Here is a 17,546-nt window from a genome sequence, read left to right as displayed (position 1 = left end):
GGAAGGAAGGAAGGAAGGAAGGAAGGAAGGAAGGAAGAAAGAAAGAAAGAAAGAAAGAAAGAAAGAAAGAAAGAAAGAAAGAAAGAAAGAAAGAAAGAAAGAAAGAGAGAGAGGGAGGGAGGGAGGGAGGGAGGGAGGGAGGGAGGGGAATTGAAGGAACAACCCCGTCAGAATCTCAAAGGACAACCCACCTCCCCAGTAGAAAGTTTCTGAGTGCTCCAGAAAACACACAACACATCCCACCCACAGACCTCTATAAATAACCCCCACGTAGGAGAATGTGCTCTGGATGAAGCAGGCTCTGCTCACATCGTCTCCAAAAACACGCCACGGCCTGATCCGAGGGCCCCCGTGGGCGCCCACTAGGCTGGAGAGGGCCGGCATCCGAAGCTCCCCCCCCCCCCGTAGGCGTTCCTACACAGCCTCACTGGCATCCCACCCACGACGAGGGGGGAGCCACGTCATTGCTCCGGTCCAGAAGGGGGGCTTGGTGACCCCCGTCCCAGTGAATAACCCCCCCCCCCCGTGAGACCTCAAATACCTTTTGCAACCCAGGCGGCTGCCCACAGGTCACCACAGAGGAGGAGAAAAGAGGAGACGGGTGTGCCGAAAAACGACGGTATGGACGCGAGTTCAGAACATGCGTTTATGAAGATGGGCAGTGCTCCCCGCCCAAATGGGGAAAGCGGGGATCCGGCCACTCCTGCCCCTGCTGCCAAGCCTGCTCTGAGGGAGGACCAGCCACTTCCAAGGTCCCTTGGGGTTTCTTGGACTTCAAATCAAACTCAGACTAAAACATCTGAAAAGCAGAGGTCGGCATTCAGACTTTGTCTTCTTCCAGCTGCCCTACAAATAGAGGGACCGCTCTTTCTTTAAAAGGATGCATGCTCCCCCAAAACTTAATCATCATCATCATCATCAGGTGCCCTCAAGGCAGTTCTGATGGATGATGACCCTTTCCAGGGTTTTCCAGGTAGAGGAGACTCAGAAGTGTTTTTCCCCTTCCCTTCTTCTGGGTTGCCCTGGTATCGCCGTGCGGCTTCTGACCAAGGTCGCACAGACGGGTTCTTCTCCTGAAAGGCACGGTCGGGAATCGAACTCCCAACCTCTGGCTCCAACCCCTGAGCTATCCAGCCACCAAGAATCGTACACAACCCACAGAGAGTAGAAAAGATGGGGGTTGTGAGTGATTCACCTGAAGGTAACTAGAAGATGGTCCTAAACTAGTGAGGTCGGTCTGGCGGTGGCAACGTTATGCGCAGTACGCCAGCCGTTTCACATCCCATTCGAGTTCGCGGAGGTCACAACTCATCAGCTCAGCTTCCTTTGTGATTATTTGTGTGCTTCTTCCCCCACCCCCCCCCAGCCCTCGACAGACAAACTTCATTGTAGGGTTCACAACAAAGAGCTGAACCGCAGTGACAATCCTGCTGTAAATGAGCATCAATGTAAAAAATTCTAAACCTTCAAAAGAGGAGCTCTGGAGCCTCATCCTCCAATTAGCGCCCCGAAGATGTATGAAAAAGCTCACCCAGATCAGGAGATTTTTAAAGAAGGGGGGGGGAATGGGACATGATCAGGCTCAGGCAAGCAGGGGAGTCGGTGAACGGGCACTCAGCACGGAAAGCGGGTGGCGCTGTCGTGAATCGAGGCTCTGGACGGCGTCCTGTGCGACGGATGCTCACGCTTTTGAATCTGGGATTCTCGAGTGTCGGAGGCAAACCGGCAGAGGAAGGGTGACCTCCGCCCTGCCTATGCATGCTCAGAATGCCTGACCCCTTGGCCCCTGGGGTAAACTGATCACACAGACACCTGTCTGCTCCTGAGAGTCAAGCCAAAGCTTTTTTTAGAGGTCTATGAACATATGGCCACCCTCTTCTCCCCTCCTCCTCCACCAGCCGCTCGGTCGCTCCTCTCCTCTCCCCAAGCTCTCGGTTCAACCTACACAGATCTGCAACTTCTGGAGAGAGAGCAAGACAGAGAGAGAGGCAAAAGCCCTTCCATGGCTCTGAAGCATGAAGACTTCAAGTCTTCATGCACTTGGTCCACCTCACTCTATATTGCCCGCTCTGGCCGGCAGCCATGGCTCTACTCGCATTTCAGGATGAGTCTTCCTTACGTTCACCTGCCGTAAGGGGCCAGTAACCTTGCAAAAGTTACTTTATCAGAGCCCAACCCCAAATGTTCTGGGAGTTGTGGTTCCCAAAAAGCAGTGTTCCCAAGGTCTGGGATTTTCACGCGGCTAAATAATCACCAAAAGCCGTGCATTTCCTTATATTCCTCATCCAGGAAAGTGAGCACCCGGCCACCATGTGCTGGACCACCACCTCCATGGTAGACACTCTGCTGGCAAGGAGCAAATCTCCAGGGCAAACCTCTGACATCTCCAGGAAATCCAGGGCCCGACTCTCATGGAAAACTCTGGAAGGCCACACCGACCAGCCCGAGTTGGCAAAACTGGACTCGGTGAATCAAAATAGCTTGATTCATGTTCCCTGTGATATCCTTCCTAGTTGTTTGAGATAAATTATGCGTGGAATGGTTCAAAGCACATGGTTCTCAAATGCAAACAAGGTTTTTTTGGGGGAAAACCCCAGGGAGCCAGATCGTCCACCCATGAAATATTCTGCTCATTTGGGCCACTTCCTGGACCCAGTTCTTGAAAGCAACATCAGGGGAGTGATACTACCTAAGAGAGAAAAGCAACCTCCGAACATGCACAGAGAAATTATTTCTTGAGATACCCAGTGGGGTGGAGTGGAGAAAGCAACAGACCAGGACTCAGGAAACCTGAGTTCGAATCCTTGCTCGGCCACGGAAACGCACTGGGGATGTGTGGAACCAGAACGCCCCCTCTCCTTTAATGTCCCACTTCCCTTGAAAGCCCTTGTTAGGGTCACTGAAAATCGGTTCTGACTTGTCAGCTCATTAATAACAACAATTATTTCCTACCACTAAGCAACCTCAATCAATGCAAAGCAAGAATGTAAACTCGGGAATCCAGCCTGCCCTTCTAGAAGATTCCTCATCCAGGCCGTTTCTCCTCTTTGCCACTTGACTAATTAAAAAAACACAGCCCGTTGCATCTGGAAACCATTAACACTTACACTTTGTCTACTCTTCAAATTTCACATCTTCCACATCTTTTTGCCAAGCTGAGGGTAGAAGGCAGGATTCGTTAAATGTTACTGCCGCTGCAGCCCCTGTGGCTCGGTGGACGGGTGAGGGGATCATCCATCGCACCTCCTGCCTGACGGGAATTGAAACCTAGGCCTTCCTCGTTTTGGTCTCTAGCCACTACTCCACACTGTCTTCCTGTAAAAATGGAGCTGCTGTGAAACAGACAACTTTGCTAACCACTGCAGCGAAACTTTGAGCTCCCCCTTAGAAGATGCCCCATTAAAAAAAAAAAACAACCACCCACACCCACACCGAGAGAGAACATTTAATGAATCCCAGAGATGCAGGGAGCTGCCGACGGTTCATCTGCAATTCATTGAGGACGCACAGTTTTCAGTGCACATAAAATGTCCCCCGCCCCAAACGGTGCCTAACAGAGAATTAAAATGTGCAATCTCGTCCTCTGTCAGCGTGTTTACCCAGATTCAAGAAGCCCGTCACAAGGCTGTAAACACGTTTGCCTGCCAGCCAGCCCCACCGAACTCCACAGGGTTTACTTCTGAGCAGACGCGAGCAGGCTGCGAGGTTACTAAGAAATAAATGCCACTGGATGCATTGCAACCGGTTCTCGGAGGAAATACGGACCCAAATCCGGGAGCCAGCAAGCTGAGCCTGATGCGGTACAGTCCTCACCTAGCCAGTTTTGCAAAGGTGATGCTACACCCAAAGCTCTCTGTGCAGCCTTTTCCGTCAAGCGCAAAGGCGCGGAAACATGTGCAGAGTGCCACGGGTTCATTGCCTGTGGCTAGATTCCTCCCTTCCTAGATTCCTTATGCATTTCTGGTCTCTTTCATGACCCACTTTGTCCAACCAGTCAAGCTAGACGCACAAAATCATTTGCTGAACGACAAACCGACACCTAGGCAGCTCCGATGGATTCAAGGTGTCTGCTCTGATTAGGGGTCAGCAACTGGGGATTCCGGCCAATATTTGTCCCGGTGCTCAGCCTGGGTGTGGAGCTGACACAGAGAGGTTTAAAGTGCTGTGCATTTTCACAGGATCTGTGGGGGCCTCCTCACACTGTTTTCCTTCAAAGCCCATTACCACTAATTAGGGACTCCGTCCTCCGTCAGCAAAGCAATATCTTTTGGCATTGAGTGCTTTGCAAATCCCGCCACCCGGCCGACTCCCAGAGACAGGTGTTCTCTCAAGCCTGGTTCCAGCACACCCTCCTCTCCTCCCCCTCCCCCTCGCCATCCATCTTCCCGTCTCGCCACTTCTGACGGGCCACAGAAATGCTTTGGTAGCATTCTTTCCAAAGCTGCCGGCCCTTCGGCCAAAGGCGGCCTGGAAACCCACGCTTGCTCGTCCGTTTCTGTCTTCCCTTCCAATCTGGCAGGTTGCATGCAAAGCCTTTCTTGAGAAGCAGGAGCCGAGGGGAGGGGGTCTTACAAAGCACGCACGCACGCACAAGCACACACACACACTTGGTTAGATTGCCATTTGAGCTGTATCCTGCCCTGTTGTGCTGTTTCGAAAACCTGTTATCTGTTGCTTTGTAACAGAGTTTTTTTAAAAAATATTTGCTTAATTGTAATGGTTTTTACTGTCAGGCTGGGCCATTATGATTTCATTCTCTCTCTCCCCCCTCCCCTTTCGCTCAATGTGATTTTATCTGTGTTTATTCTTTTAAAAGTTATCAAGCCACCTTGAGCACTACCTTTTAGTGGAAAAGTAGGGTAAAAATGTCAATAATAATAATAAATATAACAGATACAGGCTTAGCAAAAACAGAAAGAAACCAGATGTCCAGAGAGAGAAAGAGAGAGAGAAACATGGGCATGGAAACCCACTTCTTACTGAAAACTGATTGATACCAATGGCAAAGATCTGTGCCACGGTTTAAGGCCGCGGCTCTCGACAGCGAGTCCTCTTGATCGTGCTGGACTACAAATCCCAGAATCCCCCTACTATTGGCTAAGCTCACTGGGATTTTTCAGACAGAGACCCAACAAGCACCTGGAGGGCTCAAGGTGGCAGACCTCAGATAGATGGCAACAGGAAAGCTGTACCAACTCTGATGCCCTTGACACGTCCCTGAAAGCAGGTGTGGCCAAACTGGGCCCGGGGGGGCTGCATGTCAACCCTATCACTGTTTATAGGGCCTTGCCCCCATCAGGCCCCTCCCGCATTTCCCAAAAACATGGTTCCCCCCCCCCCCCAAGCAGAGGTGAATCGGTGTCCTGGAAATCTTCACGAGCCATCATTTGGCTTTCAAATAGATTACAATGAGCCTTTCCCAAGTTTGAACTGGAATTGGACTCCCAACTACTTCTGGGCTTGCTTTGCCCCCAACCCCTGATCGTTCTTGGCTCTCTTTGTGGCTCCTGGACCTCCAGCATTGGCCACCCATCTCAGAAACCCTGGGGGTGGGGGTGGGGGTGTTCCCTCCTTTCTCTCCTTCCCTTGTAAGCGTTCCTTTGTGAACCCCAATTCCTAGCATCCCCAGGATGGTGTCGCAGCTGCCCAGAAGGGCTGGAGATCTCTGGCCTCTGAAGTCTTCTACAAAAGGACACAGGACCGGCCTCCGAGATGGTTGCCCGAGGCCAGCCAGTTATGGAGGAAGAAGACGAGGCAGGGAAAGAAGGTTGAGCAGATGACGAGGAAGCTTCTTTGGACAAATTTCCGCAGGGGTGGCTTTTTCTCGCCCATGCAGAGAAATTGCGTTTTCAAAAACTCTCCTTTCCTCATCGAGCTCCTTGCACAACCGAGAGAGGGGTTTCCCCCTTCTTGGGCTTGGTCGCTCCTCCACCCTCCGGAGAAGCACAAATATAGACCTGGGAGATCTGCTCCGGACACGGCAGCTGAAATTCCAGTCTGCGTTTTCCAGTCTGTTGCAATCCCCTCCACCGTCATCGTTCATTGGAAAAACCACATGGCAAGGAAGGGGGGGAGGAGAGGCGGGTCTGTCTCCTCATGAGGAGGGGGAAGGGGAGGGAAGCAGCTGCCGTAAAGCTGAAATCCAGGCCGTCGGTACAGAAGCGCTGGAAGAATGGCAAGCATGGATATCACATCTCCGGCTGGGGATTTTCTCAGTCCTCGCAACTGGAACGCTGCTGTGTAAGAATGAAGAGGTGGCAGCTAACGTGGCAGAAAAAGAGCAGCGGATCCTTTTCACACGTGCGGCCTGCCTGCCGACAGTTTCAGAGCAGAGTCATAAATCCACATGCTTGAGGATAAGGCACCTTCGTTTGTAATTCTCTCCTTGCCTGTAAGAGGGTGAGATTTTCTCCGTGCTACCAGGAAGAGTGGGTGCATTAGCAAGAATGATCTTTGCGCCCAATGCAAAATGTACACAACGTTTGAGCAGAGCTAGGACAGCTGCTGCCCTGTTACACTAACTTCCATTCCTCAGAAGCAGTGGATTGGTTTCTCACATTTTTTTAAATAAAAAAAACTTGGCCAAACTTCTGTGACTGCTTTGTGTGTGTGTTTGTGTTGAGAGAGAATCTGTAGTTTGAAACCATGTTTTCAAGCTCTGTTTGGAAGTAACAGGTGGTCAGTGGCACCTACAGAACGGTCAAAGTTTCCTCCTCTCTGTTCTACCGTCGTCTGCACTTTCTCTTGAGAGTATTCCGCATTGCTCTCTGGGCAGACGGCTCCTTTTTCCTTTGCCAAGGGAGTCGAGGGGAGAAACTGATTTTACAAACACGCACGCAGGTTTCACCGCTTAACTCAAGCAAGATCGATCATCACTATTTTAATAAATAATGGGCTGCCTCTTGCTGGCAGGACAGAGGCTGCCAAGGCCAGGCAGGGAGGATGCAGAAGCTGCACGTCCCGGATCGCCGAGATGCTCCAGGCTGGACTTGCCTCTTTGGGGTCGTGGCAAAGTTGACCAGCAAAAGCTGTTCTCTGTTCTAGGAAACAGTCGGGTGTGGCCGCTTGCTCATCGCCAGACAAGAGGATGGAGGTGGACCTGGACAGGCATAGGGCTGCAAATGCTGATTTACACCACCTTAGAAAGGCTACACCTCCCAAGAGAGGGGAAGGCAGTGACCAAATAGCCCATGTGTCCTGGTGCTGCTCACTGTGGAAGATGGGTCCCTGATCTTCCTTCTTCTTGCAGATTTTTAAATCAGGCTTGGACTGGGCAGCCTTTGAAATGGAAAACCCCTTCAAAAAGAGGACCACCCCCTGCTAAACTTTTAAATAGAGGACTGTCTTCTGCAAAAGAGGCCACCCAGACACCCTGTAGGACTGCCTCCCCAGGACATCAGGTTGGATCTGCCCCATAATATAACGTGCTGTCCAGTCAATTGTAACAGGTGCTGCTGCTCCTTCCTGGGGATTTCCCTGGTACCATTTACGCCTGGTCCTTCCTTTGGGAGGACTCTGCAGCTTGCCCAAGAAGACACGGGCATCAGATTGCATTCTCCTCCACACACATACCAGCAAAAAACCCACTGGTGCCCAGATGTGCAAGCCTCTGCTCCTCGTGTACGCACCACCCAAGCTGTAACACGCTACCAAGGAAGTCCCAGGAACAAAAAGGGCCCATCCTAGAACAGCTGGTCGTGGATCTCTCGCCCGCCCCCATTGCAAGGACCCAACATGGTCCTTTGCCTTTGAGCAAGCCAGATGGGAACAGAAACTTCCTGCTCCAGATCAGGCTGTACGTGAAAAGGGGGAAGAGAGAGAGAATGACGGTTTTTGGGCACACGTTTGCTGAACTGTCCTCATCATTTCAAAACTTGGGAATGACACAAGAGAAGGCCAAGAGGCCCCTGGAGCTTGGAGGAAGGATGCCCAGATATTGGCTTCCACTCATTCATTCATTCATTCATTCATTCATTCATTCATTCATTCATTCATTCATTCATTCATTCATTCATTCATTCATTCATTTTTAACCACGGCTTGGGGAAAAGTCACTTTGGTACTACAGAACCCAGAATCCCCCCACCCATCCACTTGGCCATTGGTCATGGCCACTGCAGGACTGGGGGAACCCACTTCTCTGCCTCTGGCTGCTCCTTGGCAGATGGGCTGATGCCGATTCTAGATGGTCCGAAGCTCCCCAGAGAGATGACAAGGCAGCCCATCAGAACCACCACTAGCCCCCCCCCCTAGAGAGAGTCAGGCCTCCCCAGAGATGTCTGACAAACACCTTCTCCTCCCCATGTGACAGGAATCCAGAGAGGGAGGGGGAAGCGGGGAAGAGAGAGACCCTGGGGTCCATGACAGCTCGCCCACAGAGCCACCCCCAAGTCCTGTTCTTGGCAGCAGCTGTTCTGCAATCAAAACAAATTCCCAGATTAAACGGATCATCCATGGGCACCGTCATTCCAGTTGGGAATCCAGGTTGTTTTGGGTGGGTGGGGGGCCTTCCTGTCTCCAAAAAAAACCACCTGATATTTGGGGTCTCTTGAAACACACGTGGCCTCAAATAGTCGGGGAGCGTGGTGGATGATTATGTGCCAGGCTTCTGTCTTCATGCAACCACGCTGTTGTGGATGGAAAACAGCCTAATGCAGCTGGGATCTCAGTCAAAAAGATAATCTCTCTTCCCCCCCCCCCCCGCCAATACCTCTCTCTCTCTTTAACTGTGTGCTTCTTTCTCTTTCTTCTAGCCCACAAACCAGCCGGCCTCTTCTAAGCCCTCTTACGTAAACCCCCAAAGCGACCCATCCCCTCTCAGCTTTTGCTCTGGTTGGGCTGGGGGGCCAAAAAAGGGTGGCGTGGAAGGTGACCCAGCGGGCAGGTCTTTCTCTGTTCCACTTTTTTGCCGACCCTCTGCACCCCATCGCTAACAACTTCAGGTGGTTCAAAGCACAAACTGACAACCTTCTGCCCCATTCCCTCTCTCTCTCTCACTCTCTCTCACACACACACCATGCTTGGGGATTACAACTTCCTGCAGGCTGTAACCACTAGCTGCCCCAACCAGCTCTGGGAATGGCAAGTCCAGAACACCCAGGAGATGGCCGGATGTGCCTCCTGGCCCCCGAACACCGGCTTCTGCATCTGTCTCCCCCCTGACCTAGTGAGTGGGCGGGTGGGGCTCCTTCCACGTTCTGCCACCTGACATCTGGAATCTCTAGCCGCTTCTCCCTGCCGATGCTGTGAGTGTCGTGAATAGGTATGTGGTCACGCCTTGTTGCAGGGTCATTATAGACGGGATTCACCCTTCCCAGGAAGCGAAACCTCTTGCAGACCTTTGCAGCTTAGAGTGAGCCAAGATGTTAACGGATGGAGACGTGATGGACTGAAATGGGCAAGCTATGTATTTTCCATCTCTTACTCCTATCATCCCTAATTAAACCAAGCCAAATGGTTCAACTCCCCAAACATCTGGAAGGCTACAGCTGCTCACAGTGGTACCAGAGATATAGGGAATCACAAACGATGCGCGGTGTTGATCCAACCAGCCCTTGGGTGCATGACCTTCTCGCATCCAGTCTCAGCAGAGGAATGACACCCACACGTTAAGCATACATGGTATTTTCCTCGCCACACATGAACGTACCCAGGGCTCTCTCATCCCTCAAAGCAGGTCTACCAGCTGAACTGTGAGAAAAAGAGGGTCGTATCCTGCACACTTTGAAGCCGCTCAAGAAGCTGCTGAGCGCCACATGCAACCGCGGTTGGCTTCCCCCATCCTATACCCAGACTGCCCTCCATCTGTATAAAGTACCACTATTGACACCACACACACCTTATGTCCCCCCCCCCATATGTGTTGGATTACAGATCCCATCCCTGGGGGGCGGCTACACATATCCGTTTTTCCTTAGTAGTAAAGGATACACCCCATGGGGAAAACAACAAACCCACAAAGAACTTACACAAGGAGGGGAAAAAAACCCCACAGATTTTCAAAAGAAACATTAGCTCTTGATTTTGGGGAAAAAAATTACTGCAAAGATACCCACTCAGAGAGAATCAAGACATTCAGTGGTGTGTTGTTAATCCAGACACAGAGACACAACGTGTATGAAAACCCAGAATCCTGTGGTATCTTATGAACAGTAGCAAGAATCTTCTCTGATAGGCGCATTGACCATCATCTCCAAATCAGAATCACAAAACAACAGCCCAGATGTCAGAAGACGACAAAGAAACAACCACTTTTGCCACGACAAAAAAAAAATAGGTTGCACCCAATCCAAGAGCATCTTGATAGGACGCTTGGTCAAGAAGGCCACGTTCTCCAAGTTCTCCTACCACAACATCACACAGTTTTCCTCCAATCTGAACCTCTCAGCTTCTGAGACACTTAAAGTAAACCTGTTTTCCCCTTCCTTCTTACCATCTTCTGGATTCAGAAAGCTAAGTCTGACCTACCGCAAGATGAAGGCAAAACCCATCAAGCTGAAGTATGTTGAGATGTGGCCACCAACTAAACATCTCTACCTAGCAGAAGGCGTCCTCCGTCCACCACAAAGCCAGTCAACAGCGCCGAAGGAATCTTAAAAGGCCACAAGAGAAAAAGAAGCAAAACTGAGACCAACCGGCAGAGAAAAGTCAAGGATATGGGTTACAGACCAGCCGAAGACACCAGCTGCGTGGTCGGGTAGTCTGGTCAAGGCAGAAGAAGACGGTGGAGGCCAACGCCGGGTAAGGGACCTGGTTCTCTCCGTCATGGGCTGGATCCCGGGTGGATGATCCCGCCGAAGCCAGGCTGTCCTGGATGGATTTGCAAGCACTGAGGGCATCCTCCTCTTTCTCCTCCTCCTCCCCTTGAAGCTGGAACGTTTGTCCGGTGGCCGGGCCAGAGGCTATGGGCACCCATACCTCGTCGTGCGCCAGTGGCTGGAAGGGTTCTCTCCTCTCGCCATCAGTCATGATAGCAGCCGGCACCTGCTGGGGGAGACGCAAAAGAAGGTGGTGAGGAAGGGGTGCAGGTCCTCTTATGGGAAGAACAAGGCCTTCAAACAATTTGCTTGGGGTGGCACTGCAGTAGAAGAGCCCCCTGCAGAGGACTAGAAAGACAGATGCCTCAAAGAGGGGCAGAAGAATCCACTTGGGCTTTACCTATGAGGTTCAGTACCCTGGACAGCTCCTTTAAATTTCAAAACCTGGAACAGGATCACTGGCCCCATGAAACTGGAGTCACTGGCTTCCACTGGCTCAGACCAACAGTCATTCTGGCCTAGTACTGGGAAGTTATTATTTAGACTCTTTGCTGTCATCTTGTTCATCAGAAATATCAGGGATTTGAACCCAGGACTTAGTGCCACTGATGTTGGCAGGGTATTATTACATTAGAAACAGAGATCAGAAACAACCTACTGGAAACAACGTGGTCACCTAAAGAAAAACAGAGACATGGTGTCTCTCTCTTTATTTTGGATGGAGAAGGCAAAGTAAATTGCATTTTTAAAAACGTAAATGGAAAGTCCCTTGAAATGATTCACGTTTCAAAGATACTTTTAAAGATCATTTAAAGCATCTTCAGAAGATTTTAAAAAGCAATTCACAGCAAAATTCATATCAAAAGCTTCTAAAGATCCTTTAAATGCCCTTTAAAGAGATTTTGTTATGAATTTTTCAAGCTTTATGCCTCACTTGAATCCTCCCAAGTAAACAACAGCAAAGAACAGAAAGTTATTATCAAGGCAAAGAATAAGACGATGAATTACTTTTCAATACACCGCAGGGAACAATGAGAACAAATGATTTCTCAAGTGCTGTAACAGACCCTTGGAAAAGTAACTTTCCAAAGGCTGCAAACCAGATGTGCAAAAAAAAAAAAAAAAGGCTGAAGGCATGTCTATGTCCCCGGTTTAATCTAATGCAACACTTTTTCTGGAAGCAATTTTAAAAGAGAGAGAGAGAGAGAAATGGAGAGAGAAAATGAAAACTTCTGGAAAAATGGTTTTAAAGAGGCAATAGAGGGCTTTTCTGCTACAGCCGTAGTGAGGCAGGGACAGCTTTCCAGATGTTTTTGGGTGGCACTGGCCCTCAGTCTTAGCTAGCCACACCCGCCGTGGGGGATGATGGGAGCTGGAATTCAGCAACCTCTGGAAGGCCATGGGGTTCGTCATCCTGCTTCGGAAGCTGCAGGAGCAGCTAAAGAGATGCAAAACCAGTGTCTGTGAGTTTGGCAAAGCCGGAAGGAAAGGAAAAATAAAGGACTGAGCCAAAGGCAGCCTCAGGCCCTGTTGCCTAAAAGCAGACGCTCCCTCGAGTCTCTGTGTAAGAGATTCAGGGTCAAACTACAAGTTAACACCAGGATCTCTCCTTGGGTTCTCCTCGCCTCCAAAGCTTTCTTGAAAAGCAGAGGGACCCCTCAGCTTGGATCACAGCCAGGAGGAGGGAGATCTAACCCTGCTCCATCCTTTTCTAAACTATTCATAGCAATGAGTGGGTGGGTGCGGGTCCTGCACGCTTCAGATTCCTGCATCCAGAGGTCTTCCCCTGGAGCAGTTCCCCTGGAAGGGAGCGACTGACCTTGAACCAAACTGTGGTCTGAGAAGAGAGAAGGAGCTTGACAGCCTTTATGGGCTCCTTCCAACTTCACTATTCTAGGATTCAATGATCTCCTGCACTCATCAACACTACATCTATAGAACAAAAACAAAGGGATTTCAGACATAAATGGAATTAAGCAGAGATCATTCCATGTGCACTTGGCGTGCCCTTCCTTTTGAGCGAACGCACACAGATCTCACTGTGAGTTTGCTAAAAGTGTCGTCAAGCCTTCCCCGCCTGCTTCACAGGGGTTGGTTTGTGGGTTCAGGCTTCTTCTCCCCCACTGAGATGGAATGAAGTCTGGAAACGGACAAAATCGTATGGGTGCCTCGGCACCAATCCCTAAGGGACAGGCCAAATCAAGCAGCCACAGAAACGGAGAGGGTGTGGGAGTGCAGGTGTTTTCCCACATCTATGAGAAAGTCTTAACTTTTCCTTGGCTGGGTCGTTCCCGTGTATTTCAAAGACGTCACGGCAGCAAAGGCCGTTTTGGGCTTCCTGCACTGCACCCACACCTGGCATCTGTAATGTTCCTACATGGAAGGGATGGCGGTTGGTTTGTGTTTAAAACTTTGCATGTGTAATCACAACCGAAGGGATGGAAAAAGCTAAGCGGTATTCTTGTGACTGCACGAGACTGTTGGCAACAATCAGAATACGGAGAGGCAAAAGTGACGAAATGGGGCAAACGGAATAAAATAAAAATAAGTAAAATCGAAAAAAAGAGTTCAATCTAATGCAATATCCTGTTTCCCATGCTCCTTAAGCGGGGGTCTTTCAGAAGCCCCCCCAAAATGAAAAGGAGGGGTACACCCTCCTCTGACAGTAAATTCCAAGGAAGTATACCGTGGTGGACAGTGGGGGCTCAATCTAGCCATCAGGGCTAACACCCGCTGGTTGGAATCTCTTTCCCCCTCACAAATCTTTGTTTCCTTTTCCAGCCATAAAGCCAGAGCCATCACTTCTGAATCTTGTGGAGGAGAGTTCCACAGGTTCATGATGGATCATGGTTGTGTGTGGCCCAAATCTACTGTCCCACCAAACTTATGGGGGAAGGATAATGAGAATCTGGGAGATGAGGAAAGAATAGGAAGAAGAAACAGATGCAGAAGGCTAGGAAGTGGAAGGGGTAAAGCATTCAGGGCCTGGAAGCAGCAGCATCAAGAAATATGGGAGTTTAGAGAGGAAAAAGTCAACTCCTGCTTCCAGAAGATCTGAGTCCAGACCGGGGAACCATTGTGGGGGAGTGCTGGTCTAGGAATCCAGGGACCTGGGTTCAAATCCTGGTTTGACCTTCAGCCTGTCACACACACTCTCAGACTTCAGGAACAGAACTTCCTGGACAGTGGCTTCCAGCATCTCCAACCTACGACCTCTCGGATTTAGGGAGCCCCCACATCTCGGACAAGTAAGGTCCTGGGACCTCTTCTCATGCAGCCTGCAGAGCCCTTGTGAGGAGGAGAAAGGGACCCGGCCTCAGGCTCTCCCTGAGGCAAGCCAGCTCTAAAGAAATCCCAGCAGCGAATAATAATAAAAAAAACAAGTTTACCCGGGTGGAACCCAAAACTCAGAGGGAGAAGAGGCAGGCATGCAGGCAGAGGAAGCGAAGCTGAGCAGGAGCCCTGCCAGAGAGAGGTGGGGGCTTTGGAGAGGAAGGCCAGCGACCCAGTGAAAAAGGGAGGCGAGGGAGCTGCCCGGCCCTCCAACCATCTCCGAAGGGGTGCAGAATCCCTTGGTTGATTTTGCAAATTGAGAATGGAAGAGGCCGAAGGGGTTAAAAACAGAGAGATACTGTATAGACCTAGTGGGTGGACAGGATGGAAGGATGGAAGGATGGAAGGATGGAAGAAAGAAAGAAAGAAAGAAAGAAAGAAAGAAAGAAAGAAAGAAAGAAAGAGTTCAAGGGAAACCGAAGAGAGAAGCGGCGGCGTGTGGCGGGCGGAGGGAGGCCAGGGATAGGAAGAGCGGCTCTTCCTGCGCCTCATTGTTCTCTCCTTTCTGCTCTTCGCCTCCTCTCCTGCCGGCTCCGGCGCGCTTTCGATCGCGGGGACCCAGCAGAGCGTCCGCACCACCGGGCGGGCTCCGCGCCGGCAGCCGCTTCTCCAGGCGCGCCTGTGCGCGTCCGAGACAGCGAGCGCGCTCCCCCCCCCCGCCGCCCCCGCGGGTGAAAAAGTGCAAGGTGTGCTTTCGCAGCGAGCAGCCCCCTTGCCCAACCCCCCCCCCCCCCGATCCATAGGACTGAAGGGAGGAAATGGGCGGCGGCGCCCCCCCAACCCGGGCTTCAAAGGGCACCTCCTGGGGGGGGGACAAGCCAGCGGAAGGAGGGGGCTGGGGTGAGGGTCTTCTATGCTCCTGCATGGCCACCTTTGCCCACCCCCTGGGAGGGAGGGGGACAAGAGGGTCCCCAGCCGAGGCCAAAGCACGCTTACTCGAAAGAAAGCCACCACCCCCATTGGATGGAGGGCAAGGTCGACGGCGGATGCCCAAGGCAGGCTGCCCAGGTGGGGTTTTACTTCCTAGGAATCGCGGGGGATCGGGCCACCAAGGAAGGCAAGCGAGGTGGGGCCGCCGCCGGCTGCCTTACCTGAGTTTCACGGACCTCGGGCTTCCCACACGCATAGCCGTGCCTTGCCGTTCACATGAGCCTCGGCAGCAAAAAATTAAAATAACAACATTTAAATTCTTTTAAAAAGGACCTCCAAGGGCTCCGCCGGGAGAGCGCACCGGGGGCTTCTTCTATTTTTTTTTTTTTTTTTTGCTGCACCCCCCTCTTTCCCCTTCCAGCTCCCCTCTCCTCCCTTGATGATAGGAGGGCTCCTACTCTGTCAATCCGAGGAGCGGCTTGAGGTGGTGGGTGGGATGGGGGGGGGCTGAGAGAGCTTCAGGCCAGCGGGAGAGCCATCCTTTGGGGGCGCCCGATGCCTCCCGTTTTTCTTTCCGCAGACCGTCCGGCACCCCCTCCAACTCTCTCTTGGTCTGGGTCGCTGATGCCTGGGGAAGGATGGAGAGGGAGAGGGAGCGGCGCCTCTTGCGCCCTGGCCCCTCTGCACCAGGGATCGCCGGGGAGGGGTGGCCGGGGGCAGAAGGGGTCGAGAAACAGCCAGCGACTTCCAACCCCCCTTTAGCAGAAGCCGGACAAACGGCAGAGATGAAGAGGCATCCAGGCAGACGAGCCGAAGGAAGGAAGGAAGAAGCCTGCTGGACCACGCCAAGCCGGAGTGCGTTTCGCTTTTGCGCACAACTGGAAACTTCAGACTTCCCCGGAGGTGGGGAGAGGAAAAGGGGTGGAGAGAACACCAGAAAGGGGTGGGGAGCCAGGAAAGCGGCTGGAATCCCAGCCCCCAGTGAGCCGAGGAAGCGAGAGAGAAGAGGAGCAGGAGGAGGAAAGCGAATCCATCCAGTTCTGGAACGGCGGCGAGCTGGCCCGCCCGAAGCCGTGCGTTTTGGAGAGGGCGCCATGCGTAAAAGTCCACTGGGCGCAAACCTCCGAGCGGTGCAACGAGGCGCACCGCCCTCGCCTAGCTGGGGCTTGCAGAAGTAGTGGGGTGTGTATATGTGTGTGTGTGTGTGTGTGTGTGCGTGCGCGCTCACGAGCGCGTGTGGCACAAACTCTGGGCGTGTGAAGGAGACTGGGAGGCGCGTGTGTCTTTTTCTTTTCCTAAAGGGGTGCGGTGCGCACGTGTTCCCCCCTCTTTTTTGTCTCCACGCCCCACCCCCAGCTCCATTGATCTTGCCTACCCACCCAGCCTTTCCCTCGTTCCTTTGTTCTCCAGCGCCGCGCAAGGTGGATGCCCGGTGAAGGTCAGCGCTTGCCAGCGGACTCGAAGTTCCGCCCTTCCCGGGCGAGGGAAGAGAAAGGAGGAGAGGGGGAGAAGCCGCGGGCTGGGGTTGTGGTAGGGGGTGAACCAGCGCTGGCTCGCCCTGCGAAGCCCTGCGGTGGGGTGTGTGGAAAGCTCCCCTTGGACCTCCCTTGGCTGGGGTCCCGCCTGGAACTGGAGAGGGGTCCGGCGACATGGCACGCAAAGGGAAAACGAAGAGGGCGCGGCGCGGCGCCGCGCAGGGAGGCAGGAGAGCGCGGGCGCGCCTTGGGCACCCTCCGCAAGGAACACCCCCTTTCGGACCCCTTAAGCGGACCGCACTTCGTGGATGGGCTCGGCCACTGGCCCCTTGGGCGCCTCGAGATCCAAGACCAGCCCTCCTCGCCCTGCCCGTCGCTGGAGTGACTGAATTCATGGCCAGAGAGATGGGGAGGCGCTTTGGGGGCAGCGGTTTCGTCGTCTCTAAACCGTTGCCCCCCCCCAAAGCACCCACGAGGCTGCTTCCCCCCTTAAATAAATTCTGAGGCGTTTTCCCCGGCAGAAGCTTTCATAGACCGGAGGCTAATTCTTCTGACCCAAGCCGGCTACAATGGGGGGTGGGGGGTGGGGCAATGATGCCACGTAAAGCTGGTTAGACATGGAGGCGCATCCAAGCCTCTCTCTTGAATCCAGAGAGGTGGCTAAATAACTTCCCGGGCACTGAGTAGGAGGATATTGGGGGGGGGGGTCGCGTAGGGGCATCCCCCCTCCCAGAGGGAGCACCTTAATATTTACTTTGCTTCGTTTATATGCCAGGGTGCCAGGGAAGGGGGCTTAATTCCCTCCGTGCCATTAGCATCCACTGGGCCATGATAAGAGATCCTCTCCCCCCCCTTTTTTTTATTTCTAGGTGTGCACCTCCTCTTCTCTGTGGGCTTAGTCTTCAGAATAACCAGACAGCCAGCCGGGGCAGGAAGCGCTCTTCCAGGAAAGTGAGTTTAAACAGGAGGCAAACTAGATAACAAAGCCAGATAAGGAGACCTCCCCTCTCACTTCCTCAAGGACTAGCTTATTTTTCACCTGGGACCTTTGAAATGGGGATGGGTTTATTATAAGCAGCAACACTCCATTTACAAAGGCAGGCCTCGCTGC

The 17,546-nt window shown here is 52.3% G+C and overlaps 1 protein-coding gene across 4 annotated transcripts in view; it reads right to left on the bottom strand.

Moving 5' to 3' along the window:
* CACNA1H (calcium voltage-gated channel subunit alpha1 H) overlaps window positions 1-16,148 on the bottom strand; it is a 191,965-nt gene extending 175,817 nt beyond the window's left edge. For 2 of the 4 annotated variants that reach the window (XM_078381306.1, XM_078381308.1), the window contains exons 1-2: window positions 15,182-16,147; window positions 10,659-10,986 (exon numbers count right to left, since the gene is read on the bottom strand). In XM_078381306.1, coding sequence (XP_078237432.1) covers window positions 10,659-10,968 — 310 coding nt within the window. In that variant the 5' untranslated portion in view covers window positions 10,969-10,986; window positions 15,182-16,147. Of the gene's footprint in view, window positions 1-10,658; window positions 10,987-15,181 lie in introns of all 4 variants that reach the window. The other 2 variants (XM_078381307.1, XM_078381309.1) reach the window with 2 other exon arrangements.
* Between the last annotated feature and the right edge of the window lie 1,398 nt (window positions 16,149-17,546).

Source organism: Pogona vitticeps, chromosome 13, assembly GCF_051106095.1.
Source record: "Pogona vitticeps strain Pit_001003342236 chromosome 13, PviZW2.1, whole genome shotgun sequence".
NCBI classification, from domain to species: Eukaryota; Metazoa; Chordata; class Lepidosauria; order Squamata; family Agamidae; genus Pogona; species Pogona vitticeps.
Note: the sequence above shows the minus strand (reverse complement) of the source record. Positions and strands in the feature narration are given on the sequence as shown.